This window comes from Aquarana catesbeiana, linkage group LG05 (genome assembly GCF_042186555.1).
Source record: "Aquarana catesbeiana isolate 2022-GZ linkage group LG05, ASM4218655v1, whole genome shotgun sequence".
Classification (NCBI taxonomy): domain Eukaryota; kingdom Metazoa; phylum Chordata; class Amphibia; order Anura; family Ranidae; genus Aquarana; species Aquarana catesbeiana.
Window position 1 is genome coordinate 39747677 of NC_133328.1, and position 20958 is coordinate 39768634.

Genomic DNA, 20958 nt, shown 5'->3' on the forward strand with positions numbered 1-20958 from the left:
AAGGTTTTTTTTTTACCCTAAAGCCTCGTACACACGGTACGATTGTTGGCAGGGGATTGTCTGTTGACAGACTGTTGTCCTAAAATCTTACCGTTAGTACGCTCCTTTTAAAAATTGTCCAATTTTCAGCCAACAAATGTTGGATGACAAGCTAGTACATTTTCGGCGGACAGTGGCTTGATGTCTGCTTTTCGTATGGTCGTTACACAAATCTGTCACACGAAAGTACAAACACGCATGCTCGGAATAAATGCTAACCAAACAAGACATTAGCAGACGGGGCCCAAAGGGTGGTGCTCAATGGTTGAAATTCCTCGTAGTACGTCACTACATTCGTGTTTGTGGCACGACAATTGTGTACCGTTAGTATGCAAGACAAGATCCTGGCACACGCACTTTTGACAAAAATCAGACGCTCGGTTGTCCAACAATTGTACCGTGTGTATGTGGCTTGAGGCTCTATTCACACCTAGGCAATTTGAATCACAGGCAGAATTGGGCAGGTTTTGCCAGCGATTCCACAATCGCGGGACACATTTGCAATGCCATTATTTCTCGCTGGCACCCTAAACGTGGTGTGATTTTTTTGCTGCACGACAAATTGCGAGACACGGGTCGCCCCAAAGGAAGTTCCATAACTTCTTTTGGGTGACAGGTGTTCCAAGATTTTGTTTGCGTGATTTTGCTGTGATTTGTCGTGCGGCAAAATCGCTCCGTGTTTGGTGTGCCATTGAGAAATAATGGCATTGCAAAGGCGTCCTGCGTTTTTTCCACGATTGTGGAATTGCGGTGATTCAAATTGCCTAGGTGTGAATGGAGCTTAATGCATTCTCTTGGGATGCACACAGCCCTGCTCAGGGGTATGCTTTCACAGGTGCCTCCTCAGCACCACACTTGCTGAGGGGTCACTCGGGGGAGATGGACAACACTGGCGGGGGACTCCAGAAGAGGAGGTAAGGGACCACTGTGCCATACCACTGCACAGACCAAGTAAGTTTAGACCTCCTTTTTATTTATTTTAAGTAAAAAAAAAAAAAAAAGCCTTTAGAACCACTTTGATTTCCCTACAGTCAATTCACATGTTAATATGCAGCAAACAATTGTGTAAATTGATCCTAAAACCAAAAGACTTGATATAACCTTGAATCAAGTGACACCCGCAATGCACCTAGCCGGGAACTATGTGATCTTTGGTGTAAGATAACATTGGGAGCTGCTCCCCATTTGCTAAAAATAATATTGTAATGTGGTGATGACATAAGCCCGAACATGAATGGTTAATTCCGATACAAGGGTTTCATTCAAAGGGACTTTAAATTGCTTTTCTAGATATTTTTTCTCCATTATCGTTAGGACTGAAACATATTTTATTGTCAGGTAAATACAGTTGTGCTCATAAGTGTACATACCCTGGCAGAATTTATGATTTCTTGGCCATTTTTCAGAAAAAAAGAAAGATAACACAAAAACTTTTTTCACTCGTGTTTGGCTGAAGTCATTTATTATCAATCAACTGTGTTTACTCTTTTTAAATCATAATGGCAACAGAAACTACTCAAATGACCCTGATTAAAAGTTTACATACCCCACTTCTTAAAGTGGTTGTATACCCTTTTTTTGTGTATTTTTACCTACAGGTAAGCCTATAAGACCCCTTTCACACTGGAGGTGTTTTTCAGGCACTTTAGCGCTAAAAATAGCGCCTGTAAAGTGCCTGAAAAAGCCTCAGCTGTAAACCCAGTGTGAAAGCCCGAGTCCTTTCAGAGCCCTTTCACACTGAAAGCGCCCCGGGCATCGGCGGTAAAGCGGCGCTATTTTTACCGTAGTTTTAGCTGCGCTATTTGGCCTCTAGCGGGGCAGTTCTAACCCCCGCTAGCGGCCGAAAAGGGGTTAAAACTGCCTGCAAAACGCCGCTGCAGCGGTGGTTTGCCAGCGGTGCGGTGGCGCTGCCCATTGAGGGGCGCTATAGGAGCGATGTATTCACTGCTCCTATAGCGCTGCAAAGAAGCTGTTTGCAGGACTTTTTGTGATGCCCTGCCAGCGCAGCACCCCAGTGTGAAAGCACTCGGGCTTTCACACTGGGTTTGCAGCTGAGGCTTTTTTCAGACGCTATTTTTAGTGCTAAAGCGCCTGAAAAACGCCTCCAGTGTAAAAGGGGTCTAATAAGGCTTACCTGTAGGTAAAATGAATATCTCCGAAACCTGTACGGTTTCGGAGATATTCACTTTGCATGCAGCCGCTGACGTCAGTGGCGCACGGACCTTGCCGGAAAGACGTCTCCCGCGCACGTGCGCTGAGTGGCCGGAGCCGTGTATTGCCCCCTTAACATCAATGACAGCTTGAAGTCTTTTGTGGTATTTGTGGATGAGGCTCTTTATCTTCTCAGATGGTAAAGCTGCCCATTCCTCTTGGCAAAAAGCCTCCAGTTCCTGTAAATTCTTGGGCTGTCTCGCAGTTTTCTGGCTGATGAATGCAAATGTTCCTCCAGTATTTTTTGACAACATAATGCATTCATCTTGTCATCAATTTTGACCAAATTTCCTGTGCCTTTTGTAGCTCACACATCCCCAAAACATCAGTGATCCACCGTCATGTTTCACATTAGGAATGGGGTACCTTTCATCATAGGCCTTGTTGACTCCTCTCCAAATATAGTGGTTATGGTTGTGGTCAAAAAGCTCAATTTTGGTCTCATCACTCCAAATGACTTTGTGCCAGAAAGTTTGAGGCTTGTCTCTGGGCTGTTTGACGTATTGTAAGCGGAATACTTTGTGGCATTTGTGTAGTAATGGCTTTTATTTGGAGCCCATCTTTCTTCAAGTGCCTCCTATGCATCTTGAAACAACCATGGCTGAAATTTTAGTTGGTCTACCTGACCATGGTTTGGTTTCAACAGAACCCCTAATTTTCCACTTCTTGATTAGAGTTTAAACACTGCTGATTGGCATTTTCAATTCCTTGGATATCTTTTTATATCCCTTTCCTGTTTTATACAGTTCAATTACCTTTTCCCACAGATCCTTTGACATTTTTTGCTTTCCCCATGACTCAGAATCCAGAAACGTCAGTGCAGCACTGGATGAAAGATGCAAGGGTCTGTCAGGAGTCCAGAAACTCATTGACCTTTTATATACACACACACACACACACACACACACACACACACTAATTACAAGCAAACAGATCACAGGTGATGATGGTTACCTTTAATAGCCATTCAAACCCCTTTGTGTGCATGTTATCAGGCCAAAATCACCAGGGTATGTAAACTTTTGATCAGGGTCATTTGGGTAGTTTCTGTTGTCATTATGATTTAAGCACTTCCGGACCGCCGCACGGTGTTGTTATGACAGCAGCTAGCTGCCATAACCCCAGTATCATCCTCTTCAGCGGGCGGTCCGGTTTCCGATAATAGTGGTCTATGCTGTGGGTTTGCCGCAAGATCACTTTTATCGGCGGCGGGAGAGGACCCCCTCCTGCCGATCTCCAATGCCCTCCGACACTTACTGGAGCGGTCTGTAGCGGCGGAGGCGATCGGATGCTTCTCCTTCCAGAGTATGAAGACAAGTGAGGGGAAGATGGCCCCCTCCCCATACCATTGCAGGGTGGAAGCGATGTCAAAATGTCACTTCCGCCCATTTTTTTTTTTTTGTTTTCTAGCGTGAATATAAGATCTGAGGTCTTTTTGACCCCAGATCTCATATTTAAGAGGTACTGTCATGGTTTTTTTTTCTATTACCAGGGATGTTTACATTCCTTGTATCAGGAATAAAAGTGAAACATTTTTTTAAAAAGAACAGTATAAAAATAAAAGGTAAAATAAATAATAAAAAAAAAAAATTTTTAAACGCGCCCAATCCCGACGAGCTTGCATGCAGAAGCAAGCGCATATGTGAGTAGCGCCCGCATATAAAAACTGTGTTCAAACACACATGTGAGGTATCGCCGCGATCGGTAGAGCAAGAGCAATAATTCTAGCCCTAGACCTCCTCTGTAACTCAAAACATGCAACCTGTAGAATTTTTTTAAACGTTGCCTATGGAGATTTTTAAGGGTAAAAGTTTGTCGCCATTCCACGAGTGGGCGCAATTTTGAAGCGTGACATGTTGGGTATCAATTTACTCGGCGTAACATTATTTTTCACAATATAAAAAAAAATTGGGCTAACTTTACTGATATAAAACAGAAAGCCGCGCATTAAACTATTGTATACATATATACACTGTTGTGATGTGAAAAATATAATAAAAAGTTCTTTGAATTATTGAAAGTCCAAAAAAAGAGAAGAAAAATAATATATAAAAAATCCTCAATAGTCCAATTGCTGGTACTAGATGCTCAAGTGAATCAAAATGAAAAAAACAGCAAATGATAAGTAGAATGCTTACCAGATTGTGGGCCAAATAAAGCAAGTGGCTTAAACCCAGCCTGGGCCTTTAAAGAACCAATCCCGGTGAATTTGGACAAACTTCCACTCGTGAAAATGGATGTGGATTCACGAAGATTCAACCCAAAAATGATTTTTAAAAAACAACATAGCGTAATATTGTCAACGAATGTGAAAAAAAGAAAGAAAAAGGTGGGGGGGACCCTCACACAGTGATAAATCATATACAAATCATAAAAAACACCCAGTGCCTATGGACACACATAGGGCCTCTGTGTGAGTGACATGCAATCATGCAGGTAGTGGGTATTGTCCTAGTAGGACAATAAATATACACCAACACCTTACAAAGATTCTGCTTACCAGATGCATATAAACATATGTGAGTGGATATGCCAGACATGTCCAAAGCTCCGCAATACCCATATTATAAAAGATATGGCAAGATAGTGTGATACCTTTTAAACTTGTTTTATTTTAAAACGAAATACACTTACAGTATGAAAGAAGATAAAAGCGATGCCGGCAAACAAACTCCCGTCCTCAATGGGGCGACGTCAGCACGTACCTCCCAGGTGCGTTTCGTCATAAGGTGACGTTTTCAATGGGGTTCCCCATTGAAAATGTCACCTTATGACGAAACGCGTCTGGAAGGTACGTGCTGACGTCACTACGTCGCCCCATTGAGGACGGGAGTTTGTTTGCCGGCCGCCATCGCTTTTATCTTCTTTCATACTGTAAGTGTATTTCATTTTAAAATTAAACAAGTTTAAAAAGGTATCACACTATCTTGCCATATCTTTTATATTATGGGTATTGCGGAGCTTTGGACATGTCTGGCATGATGGGTCTACATCGTTCTATGCAAGGAGGCTGTTTCCTTAGGCTGTGTCAGTTTGCTCATTCAAAGTTTTGCATCTGGTAAGCAGGAACTCTGTGTGGTTTGCTGCACGTTTGAAACCCCTTGCATACCATTGGGTGATCGATATCCACTCACATATGTTTATGTGCATCTGGTAAGCAGAATCTTTGTAAGGTGTTGGTGTATATTTATTTTCCTACTAGGACAATACCCACTACCTGCATGATTGCATGTCACTCACACAGAGGCCCTATGTGTGTCCATAGGCACTGGGTGTTTTTTATGATTTGTATATGATTTATCACTGTGTGAGGGCCCCCTCCCCTCTTTTTCTTTCTTTTTTTCACATTTGTTGACAATATTACGCTATGTTGTTTTTAAAAAAAAAAATTTGGGTTGAATCTTCGTGAATCCACGTCCATTTTCACGAGTGGAAGTTTGTCCAAATTCACCGGGATTGGTTCTTTAAAGGCCCAGGCTGGGTTTAAGCCACTTGCTTTATTTGGCCCACCATCTGGTAAGCATTCTACTTATCATTTGCTGTTTTTTTCATTTTGATTCACTTGAGCATCTAGTACCAGCAATTGGACTATTGAGGATTTTTTATATATTTTTTTCTTCTCTTTTTTTGGACTTTCAATAATTCAAAGAACTTTTTATTATATTTTTCACATCACAACAGTGTATATATGTATACAATAGTTTAATGCTTTCTGTTTTATATTTTGTATTTGGTGTACCCCACTTATAGCTGCAGCTTTACTCATCTACCTCCAGCGCAGTCTTTTCTTTCTTTCCAACTTTACTGATGTCTTATTTTAATTCAAAAAAGTGTATTTTTTCCGAAAAAAAGTGTGCTTGTAAGACTGCTGTGCAAATACAGTGTCACAAAGTATTGCAACGACCGCCATTTTATTCTCTAGGGTGTTAGGAAAAAAATGTATAATGTTTGGGGGATCTAAGTAATTTTCTAGCAAAAAAAAAACTGTTTTTAACTTCTAAACAACAAATCTCAGAAAGAGGCTCGGTCCTCAAGTGGTTAAAAAGAGTAAACACAGTTGATTAGTGTTTGGCTGAAGCCATTTATTATCAACCATGAGTGAAAGAAATGTTTTTGTGTTATGCATATTCTCTGAAAAATGGCCAAGAAATCATAAATTCTGCCAGGGTATGTAAACTTATGAGCACAACTGTATATAATATTATGTAGTTTTCCATTCAGCCAGCAGGTGGCGCTCCAGTTTCCTTTCTGCAAAGTAAGCTTTGTCTGCTGTGGCTGTCTTTCACTAACCCAGAGTGCTTTGGGAATACTTTGTCTTCAAATGAATGTAAGGACTCGGATTCACGTTTTTGAGTTGTGGTAAGATGCACATTTCACTTAATCAAATATACACACTATATTGTCAAAGTACTGGGACACCTGCCTTTACACGCACATGAACGTTAATGGCACCCCAGTCTTAGTCCGTAGGGTTCAATATTGAGTTGGCCCACCCTTTGCAGCTATAACAGCTTCAACTCTTCTGGGAAGGCTGTCCACAAGGTTTAGGAGTGTGTCTATGGGAATGTTTGACCATTCTTCCAGAAGCGCATTTGTGAGGTCAGACACGGATGTTGGACGAGAAGGTCTGGCTCGCAGTTTCCGCTCTAATTCATCCCAAAGGTGTTCTACTGGGTTGAGGTCAGGACTCTGTGCAGGCCAGTCAAGTTCCTTCACCCCAAACTCACTAATCCGTGTTTTTATGGACCTTGCTTTGTGCACTGGTTTGGTGGAGGGGGGATTATGGTGTGGGGTTGTACTTCAGGGGTTGGGTTTGGCCCTTTAGTTCCAGTGAAGTGGACTCTTAATGCGTCAGCATAGCAAGACGTTTTGGACAACTTCATGCTCCCAACACTTACAGTCCAGTGTACAAAATACAAAGTCCTGGAACCTAACGCTGGGCTGATTTTACACCATAAATGAGAAGACGGGAAAAGCAGTCGCGCCGCCCCCTATGAAAGTTATTACACATTAACATCTCCCAGACCAGACAATCTTGCTATAGGAGCAAAGGTTATGTTGTAATTGTATGTGTTACAACTCACGTACAGCATTTCTCATTTTTTTGCTGTAGGTCTATCTTTCCACAACAGTGTAATATTATACTGTATAATTAAAGTGCCGACCTGTTAATCTCTGTTCAACAACAAAACTTAAAGGAAACGTTTCGGGAAAAGTAATAACCAGATAACCCTTGCACAATCCATACCTTTCACTGTTATCAAAGCCACGGTGTATATACCCGCCAATTGCCGCCAACACTGACCTGTGTTCTCACATCAAATCAAATTAAATATGCTATAAACATGCAGCACATCCACATGATAGTAAAAAAAAATAATAAAAAACATTCTATGTGCATAGTCCACAAAATAATTATAGAACAACCACTACAGCAGTGGCCAAACGTTTTGGGACTGCCGCTATGAATCTGTCCAATGAGGAGAGAGACAGCAGCTGGAGCACATCGCTGGATCAGGTAAGAAAGGGGGGGGGGGGGGGGCAGAAAAAGAAGGTTTTTCACCTTAATGCATAGGTGTAAAGCCTTGAGACTTTACAATCACTGTTCACAAAGTCTGCTGCCTCAGTTTCTATGATGGCAATTTGCATTTACGCCAGAATGTTATGAAGAGTGATCAGATAAAATTGCAATTAATTGCAAAGTCCCTCTTTGCCATGAAAATGAACTTAATTCCATAAAATAACATTTCTACTGCATTTGTGAAGAAGGCTTCAGGGCACCCAAGAAAGTCCAGCGAGTGCCAAGACCGTCTCCTACAGTTGATTCAGCTGCGGTATCGGGGGCACCACCAGTGCAGAGCTTGCTCAGGATTGGCAGCAGACAAGTGTGAGGACATCTACATGCACAGTGAGGAGAAGACTTTTGGAGAACGGCCGGGTGTCAAGAAGAGCAGCAAAGAAGCCACTTCTCTCCAGGAAAAACATCAGGGACAGACTGATATTCTGCGAAACATACAGGGATTGGACTGCCAAGGACTGGGGTAAAGTAATTTTCTCGAATGAATCCCCTTTCCGATTGTTTGGGGCATCCAGAAAAAACATTGTCCGAAGAAGAAAATGTGAGCGCCACCATCAGTCCTGTGTCATTCCAACAGTAAAGCATCCTGAGACCATTCATGTGTGGGGTTGCTTCTCAGGCAAGGGAGTGGCTCACTCACAATATTTCCTAAGAACACAGCCATGAATAAAGAATGGTACAAAAACATCCTCCGAGAGCAACTTCTCCCAACCATCCAAGAACAGTTTGGTGAGGAACAATGCATTTTCCAGCATGGTGGAGCACCTTGCCATAAGCCAAAAGTGATAACTAGGTGGCTTGGGGAACAAAACATCAAAATTTTGGGTCCATGGCCAGGAAACTCCCCAGACCTCAATCCCATTTAGAACGTGAGTTCAATACTCAAAAGGCGGGTGAAACCCCCCCCCCACACACAAATTCTGACAAACTCCAAGCATTGATTATGCAACAACAATGGGCTGCCATCAGTCAGGATGTGGCCCAGAAGTTGATTGACAGCATGCCAGGGCCGATGGCAGAGGTCTTGAAGAAGAAGGGTCGATACACCACAAATATATTCAATCAAAGTAAAAAAACCTCCATGCAAAAAAAAAAAAAAAATGAATTGCATGCTCAAAGTCTACTGTGATAATTAGTATTAATGTGTAAACACCACAAAAATATTAGTAGTCCTTTTTTCTTCACTACACATTTTTTACATTTACATGTAAATAAATAATTCTTCACACGTGCTCGTGACAACTTTTTATCCAGTGAATCTCACGTGTGCTCCACCACCTTTCACTCTGTGCTCTCACCTGGAGATAATGAACTACAGCTATGAACAGGTCAAAATGCACCTTCCCCTTTAATGGGCTTTAAACACCTCCTTGTGATATCTCCAAATTTATAATAATAGGCTCTATTTTATATAGAGAGCCTTTAAAAAGGTAGCTTCTCAAAGAAAACACAAGAAATACACAGGATAATTTAGCACCGGACTGCTCTCTTTATAGATCTTCAGATCAGGCACAGCAGAAAAAGTTACACCATTGCCAGATGGTAAGCTCCTCAACTCAAAAAATTAAAAGCCATCATCGTGTTTTCTGCCATATAGACTCAAACTCACAAGAACTAGTGTACAATTGGACCAGTGCACATCAGTAGGTTCACTTTAAAATACCCTTTCACGCAGGGGCGGCATCGGCGGTAAAGTTAGGGGTGCTTTACCGTTGGTATTCGGCTGCTAGCGGGGTGGTTTTACCCCCCACTAGCGGCCGAGGAAGGGTTAAAACCCACCACAAAGCGCCTCTGCAGAGGCGCTTTGCCGGCGGTATAGCCGCGCTGTCCCACTGATTTCAATGGGCAGGAGTGGTGAATACACCGCTCCTTCCCAGCTCCAAAGATGCTGCTAGCTGGACTTTTTTTCCCGTCCTGCCAGCGCACCGCCCTAGTGTGAAAGCCCTCGGGGCTTTCACACTGGATACAAAGCAGCGGCACTTTCAGGTCCGTTTGCAGGCGCTATTATTAGCGCAATAGCGCCTGCAAACCGCCCCAGTGTGTAAGGGCCCTTTCGCACATTGCACCCTTAAGAGCTGTGAATCGACATCATCACACTAGGACGCAGCTCATCCACTTCCAGGTTTTGCGTGATGATGTCACTGGCTCCACCCCGGGGGGGTGTCAGGACAGGTCTAAACATTGGAGGAGAGCAGAGGGACTGGCAGGATCATGAGGTATTTCACACAAAGGAAGCAATAAAAAGAGAAAAGGATACTTTTACATATAAGGTACAGCAGGGACATATCAGGAATAAAAAAAGGTTGGTTTTACATATTCTTTAAATTGCCAACCGCAAGTCATGGCTCCTGTTACCCTTGAGGAAGTCGCATGATTGTGTGACGAAACGTGCCAGGGCGGAGCCAGTGACGTCATTGCGCAAACCCGGAAGTGGATGAGCGACATCCTGGTGAGATGATGCCAATCCACAGCTGTTAAGGGGGCAATGTGCACAATATTTTAAAGTGCATCTAACTGACGTGTCTCAGTCCAATAGTGCACTAGTTCTTGTGAGTGTAATTTTATTACACTCACAAGAACTATTATTATTATTTTATTACGGAAAGCACGATGATAGCTTTTTATAATTTTTTTTGGTGCAATCTCTCTACAATCTTCTTTAGCTTTACCAAAACTATGTAATACAAGGACAAAGCTAAACAGTCCATGCAATAAGTAGCAAATCGGGCGGGCCCTTGCATTACATAGTCGATGATAGGTCTAAAGGAGATTATACAATCAGATTGTATAGTGTATGGTCAGCCTAAGATCACTGACACGTACAGCTGACCTGCTTTAAGGTGTTTTGGTGCTTCCATTGACTCATAGAGGGAGAGAAGCAGTTCCAAAGTGTAAAAAAGCCCTTGGACCTGAGCATGGGAGGACAGGAGTTCTCTTCCCCCCTCCATGGGTAAGATGACACAGCGAGAGTACATCATGACACCTGATGGGTTGTGTGTGATGGGCGACACCTGATAGGCTGTGTGTGATGGGCGACACCTGACGGGTTGGGTGCGATGGGGGACACCTGACGGGTTGGGTGTGATGGGCGACACCTGACGGGTTGGGTGCGATGGGGGACACCTGACGGGTTGGGTGTGATGGGCGACACCTGACGGGTTGGGTGCGATGGGGGACACCTGACGGGTTGGGTGTGATGGGCGACACCTGACGGGTTGGGTGTGATGGGCGACACCTGACGGGTTGGGTGTGATGGGCGACACCTGACGGGTTGGGTGTGATGGGCGACACCTGACGGGTTGGGTGTCATGGGTGACATCTGACGGGTTGGGTGTCATGGGTGACACCTGACGGGTTGGGTGTGATGGGCGACACCTGACAGGTTGGGTGTCATGGGCGACACCTGACGGGTTGGGTGTCATGGGCGACACCTGACGGGTTGGGTGTCATGGGCGACACCTGACGGGTTGGGTGTCATGGGCGACACCTGACGGGTTGGGTGTCATGGGCGACATCTGACGGGTTGGGTGTCATGGGCGACACCTGACCATTTAGGTGTGATGGGGGACACCTGAGGGGTTGGGTGTGATGGGGGACACCTGACGGGTTGTGTGTCATGGGTGACACCTGACGGGTTGGGTGTGATGGGTGACACCTGACCATTTAGGTGTGATGGGGGACACCTGACGGGTTGGGTGTGATGGGCGACACCTGACGGGTTGGGTGTGATGGGCGACACCTGACGGGTTGGGTGTGATGGGCGACACCTGACGGGTTGGGTGTGATGGGCGACACCTGACGGGTTGGGTGTGATGGGTGACACCTGACGGGTTGGGTGTGATGGGTGACACCTGATTGGTTGGGTGTGATGGGTGACACCTGATTGGTTGGGTGTGATGGGCGACACCTGATTGGTTGGGTGTGATGGGCGACACCTGACGGGTTGGGTGTGATGGGTGACACCTGACGGGTTGGGTGTGATGGGCGATACCTGACGGGTTGGGTGTGATGGGCGACACCTGACGGGTTGGGTGTGATGGGCGACACCTGACGGGTTGGGTGTGATGGGTGACACCTGACGGGTTGGGTGTGATGGGTGACACCTGACGGGTTGGGTGTGATGGGCGACACCTGACGGGTTGTGTGTCATGGGTGACACCTGACGGGTTGGGTGTGTTGGGTGACACCTGACGGGTTGGGTGTGATGGGTGACACCTGACCATTTAGGTGTGATGGGGGACACCTGACGGGTTGGGTGTGATGGGCGACACCTGACGGGTTGGGTGTGATGGGCGACACCTGACGGGTTGGGTGTGATGGGCGACACCTGACGGGTTGGGTGTGATGGGTGACACCTGACGGGTTGGGTGTGATGGGCGACACCTGATTGGTTGGGTGTGATGGGCGACACCTGACGGGTTGGGTGTGATGGGTGACACCTGACGGGTTGGGTGTGATGGGTGACACCTGACGGGTTGGGTGTGATGGGGGACACCTGACCATTTGGGTGTGATGGGTGACACCTGATTGGTTGGGTGTGATGGGCGACACCTGATTGGTTGGGTGTGATGGGCGACACCTGACGGTTGGGTGTGATGGGTGACACCTGACCATTTGGGTGTGATGGGTGACACCTGATTGGTTGGGTGTGATGGGTGACACCTGATTGGTTGGGTGTGATGGGTGACACCTGATTGGTTGGGTGTGATGGGGGACACCTGAGCATGCTGTGTGTAGAGGAGATGGGAGGATGACAGCAGGGGGCAGTGTAGGTGACAGAAGGGTGTATTGGTATAGCAGTGAAGGTGGTTTTCCATGTGTGATAAGCAGATCAGTGGAGCAGTTCTAGTATTGGGGTATTGTAGGTGTCACCAGCCAATCAGGGAACACACAGGAGCCCAGCAGCCAGTGAGGTGACAGCAGAGGGGACCCCTGATTGGTTGCATAGACAGTGTTGTCCCTTACCTGCTCCAGGCGTAGCTGTGCCCTGAGCTCAGGGGAGAGTCGCAGGAAGGTGTCCTTGGCACTGGTGAGTGTCAGGGTGACAGCAGCCCCCGATAATCCACCTCCCAGCATCCCCCAGATCCACACCACCTTCACATCACATCATCTCCCCCAGTGCAAGGGACACCCAGGAGGAGGGAGAGTCCACCCGACACACTGCAGGGGGGTATCGCCACTGACACATTTCATAACTCCGCCCTGATAGCACACAAGGCTCTGAGAACCGACACCGCCAATACCAATGCATTATTCTACTTTAAATTTACCCTATACACTGCATTAGCAGCCAACAATTATTTAATTCTGTTTATAAAAAAAAAAAAAAATCAACTCCCCCACAGTTTTTTCTACATTATGGTATCGTCCATCCAATCAAATTCGAAGAGGGGATTTCCGGCGCTGGGCTGTATAACAGGATCGATATGCGGCAGACATTTTTCCGAAGACCCAAAACCTATAGGACTCTATGAAAAGAGTCTACGACAAGATGGCCCCAGCAGTGCGGACACCCTGGCAACTTTTTTAGTTTATGTTTTGTAAACATGAGCAGTTGGGAGGAGCTTAGTGGATACAGTCCCCACTCTTTGTATTAGTGAGTCTACTGCCCGGGAAAAAGATGGCGTGTGGGGACTCTCGTTTACATCTGGAAGTGCGGCCACACCATGAGCAGCGGAAGATCTGTGCCTCGAGGGCCAAGTACCGGGAAGGACGGAGACTGAGAGCAGTCCGGGTGTGTGATGGTGATCTGTGTGTGGGGGAGGGGAGGGGGGGGACTACTAGTCCCAGCATGCCCTCTTCTTGCCTTTGTTAGTGGCTGCAGGTGCCTCACTATGGATTCAAGTGTATTACAAAGTTTGTTTTAGTACTGGTAAGACAAACTGAGGGGGAGGAAGGTTGTACCTGTTACAGTGTACCATTAGAGTCATTTCTCTTCACTTCCTGTCCCAGAGACCCAACAGGAAGTGAGAGGAAGTCCCTCCCCTCTCCAGCCCCTGCCGCCTCTGATTTGCTATCCATGGTGGTGGGTGACAGGCGGTATGTTGGCTCCTCATTGGCTGTTTTCATCCTGAAAAGGTCAAACCACCGCGCCGAAAACGGTCCATTGTGCGTTGTTGTGCCCTCATACACTTCAATCACTTGTGTCTGGTGGTCCCGCCTGTCTGTGACCAGGGGCTTCATTTCTACAGCTGCCCTGTCATGTGTACAACGCTGAGCAGCCACACAGTCTTCTTCAGGTGGGCGGCCTGATTTTACTGCTCCCTGGTCACCCGTGTGAATGAGGCCTAAGTCATTTGTCCCTGGGATAGGTGTCCCCATCGGAAGACTCCACCCCACCTCCTGTTCTGGGGACAACTCAAAGATGTTGTCTTTCCCTCACTTCCTTCCTCCCTCTCAGTGATCACCAGTACCAATAGAGACGGTGAATCTTCCCTAAGGGCCGCTTCCCACCATGGATCAGCCGGGAAGGTGATGTGCGATTTCTGTCAGTTCGTTCTGAATGAGCTGAAATCACACCAGAAGGCAGGACCAGCACCAAACACAAGCTATTCACGTGTATGAGGGCGCCACACAACCTCCCACAATGAACTGTTTTCAGTGCAGTGATTTGGCCTTTTCAGGGTTAAAAGAGCCACATATCACCTCCCAGCCGCCTGTCATCCAACACCATGGATCAGAAATCAGAGGCAGCAAGGGCTGGGTAGGGGAGGGACTTCCTGTTGGGTCTCTGGGACAGGAAGTGAAGGAAATGATTCTAATGGGACACAGACGGCAAATTGGTCCAGATTAGTTACCTCTAATGATGATTATACTACATCCTAATTCTGTTCATGCCGAATACTGTCAGCTGTACTCTTTTGGTACTGTTGGTGTTCCAGGCACTCCTAAAGTGAAGGAGTGTACCAGGGCCAGTGGGAAGAATGTTCCTTACATTGGGGGGTCAGTGGGAAGGACGCCCCTTACATTGGGGGGTCAGTGGGAAGGACGCCCCTTACATTGGGGGGTCAGTGGGAAGGACGCCCCTTACATTGGGGGGTCAGTGGGAAGGACGCCCCTTACATTGGGGGGTCAGTGGGAAGGACGCCCCTTACATTGGGGGGTCGGTGGGAAGGACGCCCCTTACATTGGGGGGTCGGTGGGAAGGACGCCCCTTACATTGGGGGTCGGTGGGAAGGACGCCCCTTACATTGGGGGTCGGTGGGAAGGACGCCCCTTACATTGGGGGTCGGTGGGAAGGACGCCCCTTACATTGGGGGTCGGTGGGAAGGACGCCCCTTACATTGGGGGTCGGTGGGAAGGACGCCCCTTACATTGGGGGTGGGTGGGAAGGACGCCCCATACATTGGGGGTGGGTGGGAAGGACGCCCCATACATTGGGGGTGGGTGGGAAGGACGCCCCATACATTGGGGGCCGGTGGGAAGGACGCCGACATATGTGAGTCTCATTGATCTGTTGTATCATCCTTCTAGGTCTACACAATCAATCTCGAGTCTCGGTATCTGCTGGTGCAGGGCGTTCCTGCGATCGGGGTCATGCAGGAGCTGGTGGAGCAGTTTGCCCTGTTTGGTGCCATAGAAGAATACAATGTTCTGGATGAATACCCTACAGAGGAGTTCACTGAGGTTTACCTTATTAAATTCCAGAGATTACAGAGTGCAAGGTGAGGATCTTCTCAGCTCCACAAGAACACGGCATCATTGTACCATTTTCAGGTGGAAAATGCATTTATGGAAGATGTTTTATCTGACAGGATTTGTATCTCTGTTCATCCAGTCCTGAGATTTACACAGCAAAGTCCTGTCTGACAGGACAGGGGACCCGAATTTTTTTTTTTTTCCTGCTGCAGTTAAGTAATGCTTCCAGTCCCTCCCCCACCCTGTGACTAGACAGTGAAAAGATAAGCAGCAAAATGATGTGCTTATCTCTTGTCACTCTGCAATCTCCTCCTATCAGTATGCACTGCAGTACAACCGATTTGTCTCCTTGTGCTGCTTTTTCTTCTTCCTGGTGTGAGCTCTGCTGAATAGGAACTGCAAGAGGCGGATACAAGTTTCAGCTACTTATACTGCTTATATTTAAAGAAAAAAATGTCATGACTTCTGAGTGAATACAGAGCTGCAATAATTTTACATCTGGCTCTCCAGGCATATATGAAATAAAAACCACTAGTTAATGCAGTTGCTGAATGTATTCAATAAACCAATACATGTTCCAATATTATGTCACCAGTGTTTTTGTACCTAAATTTGACTAGGATTGCAGTCTCTTGTAATCCTGTGTACAGTAGAGCTTAGACTGGGAGTGGCAGCATTACAAGCCAATAAAGTCTGATGCAAGCAGATGTGTTGATGAGGGAGCAGAGAGATGATGCCATCGGGGGGGGGCCCACAGACTTTTTTTTTTTTCTTGCCTTCGTGGCTGAAGGTAAAAAACCTTCAGCCTTTACAACCACTTTAAAGCGGAAATTCATCTAAGCATTCCACTTTTCTGCCCAAACCCCCCCCCAATAACTATAACTTTTACCACATTACATTTTTTTGGGGGGGGGGGGGGGAAGAAGGTGCCTTGTTTTGATAGGTACCCGCTCCCACTTCTGCTTGGCTTACCCAGGCAATCTGAACGGAAGTTCAAAGACACCCACCAGATCAGATCTAGTAGGGAAAGGATCAAACCATTCATTTATTTATTTATTGCCATTGGTTTTGTTTCTTGCTAGGGAGATTTCTCTTCACTTGTCCTATAGACTCAGCAGGAAGTAAGAGATTATCTTTCAATGTGAGGGGAAACCCCCCGCTTAGACAGCTTTCACTCTAGTCCACAAGCTAATTAAATAGAAGTCTTTGGAGGCCTTATAAGAGATCCTGTCACTCGTCCAAAATATTTCTACTATAAGCAGCTTATAAAAGTTGACAAAGAATACATTGTACATTAGCAGCAGAGTCACTGTAAAGGATCAGTCCACTAAAAACGGATGTTTTCATTATGGACAGGAGAGTTGCACATTCTTATATCACTTGGGTGATCTATTGGTGAGATCTCTGCACACCTGCCATGTGCAATATGAGGGGGTCCCACCATCCATGCTGGATTTTATTTCGTTTTTATTATGGAGAATGTAAATGGGAGATGGAACATACAAAGGTAGATGGGGACACCCAAAACTCCCATGCAGACAGGAACAGTATCAGGAATTCTGATGGAGAGCTCACTGTTGATGTATCCAAGACTTCTAAGAAGCCAGTGGCCAATGACTTATTTTTGTCTTGTCATTCTTACAGAGTTGCCAAGCGAAAACTAGATGAACGCAGTTTTTTTGGTGGGATTCTTCATATTTGCTATGCGCCAGAGTTTGAGGGCGTTCAGGAGACCCGAGAAAAGCTGCAGGAGAGGAGGCGGTATGTGGCACGGGCCACGTCTGACAAAGGTTGGTTACACAGCATTACCTATCCCTTTGTCTTCTGTTTGTATATCTCTTAACTGCTTCCCGCCCAGGTCATTGTAAAATGACGTTCGGGCGGGAACCCTATTATCTGACGCCCTCCCGATATCAGGCCGCACTCTGGTGCGATCTGTCACTCGATGTGTCCACCAGACAGTGGATGACTGAACTGTGTACCGTCCTGCTGCCGGTACCATGTGGTCCCTGTGACCAATCACAGCAGATAACATGACAGTTGTGAACAATGAATGTCTTCCTTTCATTACATTCATTGTATACCATTGTGTTGCTAGCTGTGATTGGTCACAGTGATCTCATGGTACAGACAGGGCCACATCCCATTTGTACCAATACAGTGTCTACATATTGTCATTCAGTAAAAATATTTGCCAATAGCAGTGCAACATGAATGAGACTGCCTGCACAGGGATGCATGGAACACCTGTACATCTCTTGCAGGAAAAAATGCACAGGTGTATGGATGGGTACTCCCATGTGAATGAGCCCTAAATGTGATTTAATATTGTGACACAACCAAGTGTTTTTCCTTAACTATGGTATATTTTAATACTGTGTTTTCACTTTTTTTTTATTTTATTTTTTTTTCACTCAAAGATCATCAATTTGCCAACAAGAGACAGAAAGCGCCTGAAAGTTCCACTTTAATTTCTGTACCATCTGCTGTAAACTGTGCTCATACCTCCTCCTATCACACACCTGGACAGTCCGGTGATTGCCCTGCTCCCTTCCATGTTCCTCCACCCTCAGTGACCCCGGACTACAGACAGGGGTACAATCCTCCCCCCTCAGTGAGCCAGGACTACAGACCTGAGTACAATCCTCCACCCTCAGTGAGCCAGGACTACAGACCTGAGTACAATCCTCCACCCTCAGTGACCCTGGATTACAGGCATGAGTACAATCCTCCACCTTCAGTGACCCCGGACTACAGACAGGGGTACAATCCTCCACCCTCAGTGAGCCAGGACTACAGACATGAGTACAATCCTTCACCCTCAGTGACTTCGAACTACAGGCATGAGTACAATCCTCCACCTTCAGTGACCCCGGACTACAGACAGGGGTACAATCCTCCACCCTCAGTGAGCCAGGACTACAGACATGAGTACAATCCTCCACCCTCAGTGACTTCGGACTACAGGCATGAGTACAATCCTTCACCCTCAGTGACTTCGGACTACAGGCATGAGTACAATCCTCCACCCTCAGTGACCCCGGACTACAGACAGGAGTGCAATCCTCCATCACATTCCTTATCCTGGGATTCCAGAAACAAACCCAATGAAAGTGCTCCTCATACAGAAAGGCCGATTGGTCCGGCACAAGGACAACCCAACATTGTGAGTTCTGCCAGGTTCATGCCAAGAACGACCCAGCTTCAGGAAAGACAGAGGAGAAGGGAGGAGAGGACAAGGCTGGCTGTATTGCTTCCGGAATCTCAGGAGATTGTCGTTGGACCAAAACTGCCAGAAATTCCAAAATTAGACATGATTGATAACTCCCTCAACCTCTCTGCCAACCTAATTAGAACAAAACTGCAAGAGGCAAGTAAATGGGGTTTTCTGGGTTCTGTAAGTCAGTACTGTCGGCGCGCATTGATACCTGATGTCCATGTCTCCTCTGTAATTCCCGGCTCCTGTGAACTCAGAGGGAGGCGCCGGGAGTCGTGCAGAGAGCAGGAGGTGAAGGAGGAGGGGACTTCCAATGGCAGCGCTGATCAGACTGTAGGAGGGAGCACAGAGAGGGAGCCCATGGCTGGTTAAGAAGTCGAGATCCCCTAATGAGTCTTTGTATGGCAGCAGTGTGATGCAGAGAGCCAGAGCATTGTGTACAAGGCGTCAGTGACTACAGACTGGGGGTTGAGCAGAGAGAGCACATAGCTAAAGCAGAAGGTGACATCCAGTGTATGGCAGCAGTGATGTAGCCTGCAGAAAGGGGGATCACACAGGTGGATAGGATTTAATGTAGCAGTAGGTGAGATCATAATAGCTTTAGGTTATGCCATAACTGTACATTTAAGCTATTATGCACTCACCGCTTGCTACATTCCGTCTCATCCAGCCATGTGCCCCTGCCTTCTGGTACCCTTCTTTGTAGTCTGCATTCACTGCTCCCATACATAGGATGTCACCTCCTGATCCAGCCATGACTCGCAACTACAGAGGAGGCACCAGATATCAATGCATGCTGAAAACATTGGGCAGATATATCTCCACCGCAATAATTCATTTGTGGTGGAACTTCATTTGAGAAACCGTGTTATGGATTTGCAGGGTGGTGCAGGGAACCATACTGTTAATTACTGTTCCCCACAGGTCCTCCTCTTCTGTCTGTCCCAGGCTCTTGTATGTGACATCACCTGGGATGGACTAGAGGAGGGCTAGTGGGGATCGAGGGGAAAAGGCATGTTGCAGCAGCTTCCCTGTGCTGCTCTGCATTTGTTTAATTGTTATAGTAATACCTTGGATTACGAGCATAATCCGTTCCAGAAGCGTGCTTGTAATCCAAAGCGCTCGTATATCAAAGCAAGTTTCCCCATAGGAATCTCAGATAATTGGTTCCACAGTCACTGCTGAAGTGTGCAGTACTGTATGTGGCCAGGGGTGCAGGGGCACTCGGGAACCTAGTGTCACCGGCGCCCCTGCACCTCTGGCCAAATGCGGTACTGCACACTCCAGCGGCTTGAATCCTGCTCGTCTTACGAGACAACACTCGCAAATCGAGTCAGAATTTAAGATAAAAAAAAAAAAAAACAAATATAGCTTGTATTACTGCGTTACTCGCAATCCGAGGTTCCACTGTATATGATCAGATCCAATATTCTGTAAACTGTAGATCTTAAAATGTTTTTCAGCGGTTCCCCGAGATCTCAGACGTTTTACCCAAAGGTTCCTACAAGGTAAAAAGGTTGAGAAACACTGGTTTAGAGTGTTTTTATTTTGCTAGTTCTGTCCCATTGGGGGACATCGCTTCCTGCTCTAGTGACACAACAGGAAGTTGTGAGATGCTCACAGTGTGCAGTGAAATCAGAGTAAGCTATTTCATTACAGGAGTGTAATCTGTGCAAGCCGGAAGAGGCAAGGCTGGGGTTCAGCTTTAATGTTTTGCTTCAGCTGTGTTGACCCGATGAATCTGTCTCCATAGGTTTCTGCATCCTGCACCCTGACCAGAACAAACCCCCCCACCGAAGATCCACCAGCTGCTCCGCCCGTCAAACAGAGAAGAAGAATCTAATCCCATTATTCTACACACCACATCCAACTCTCATATTTATTACCTTTTTTATTGAAAAACTCAATGAACAGTTCAGAAAAATATATGTTAAATATACAACAAAGTATTTTTATACAAACATTGTGGAGTTTTTTTTTTTTTTCTCATGGTAAAAGAAAATGTGTAACAATGGAAGTATGTAGGCTGTCGCTACTGGAGCCTCTTTATAAAAAAGCAGGTTGTCTGTCTGTCATTCCAATCCCTTGGCTTCAGTCAACCTTAGTTGGTGGCCTAGAACAAGTATAAAGATCAGGAGCTCTGACTTCACTTGATGAATGCGTCTTCTAGGTTAAGGAAAGACAACCCGGCTACTGGCTTTTGTAGACCTTGATTAGGATTAGCCACCTCTTCCCTTTTTCTCTTCTTGTGTCAGTTTTTTTTTTTTTTTTTTTT

The 20958-nt window shown here is 46.2% G+C and overlaps 2 protein-coding genes across 5 annotated transcripts in view; one reads left to right on the forward strand and one right to left on the reverse strand.

Moving 5' to 3' along the window:
- PEX1 (peroxisomal biogenesis factor 1) overlaps positions 1 to 12992 on the reverse strand; it is a 107767-nt gene extending 94775 nt beyond the window's left edge. For 2 of the 4 annotated variants that reach the window (XM_073629629.1, XM_073629628.1), the window contains exon 1: positions 12794 to 12992. In XM_073629629.1, coding sequence (XP_073485730.1) covers positions 12794 to 12904 — 111 coding nt within the window. In that variant the 5' untranslated portion in view covers positions 12905 to 12992. The remainder of the gene's footprint in view (positions 1 to 12793) is intronic. The other 2 variants (XM_073629631.1, XM_073629630.1) reach the window with 2 other exon arrangements.
- Positions 12993 to 13067: 75 nt separating this feature from the next.
- Positions 13068 to 20644, forward strand: RBM48 (RNA binding motif protein 48). The gene is made up of 5 exons (XM_073629633.1): positions 13068 to 13562; positions 15302 to 15492; positions 17111 to 17256; positions 17887 to 18836; positions 20437 to 20644. Exons 1-5 carry the CDS (start codon positions 13449 to 13451, stop codon positions 20524 to 20526), a joined length of 1491 nt encoding a protein of 496 aa, XP_073485734.1. The 5' UTR covers positions 13068 to 13448; the 3' UTR covers positions 20527 to 20644.
- The last annotated feature ends 314 nt before the right edge of the window (positions 20645 to 20958 follow it).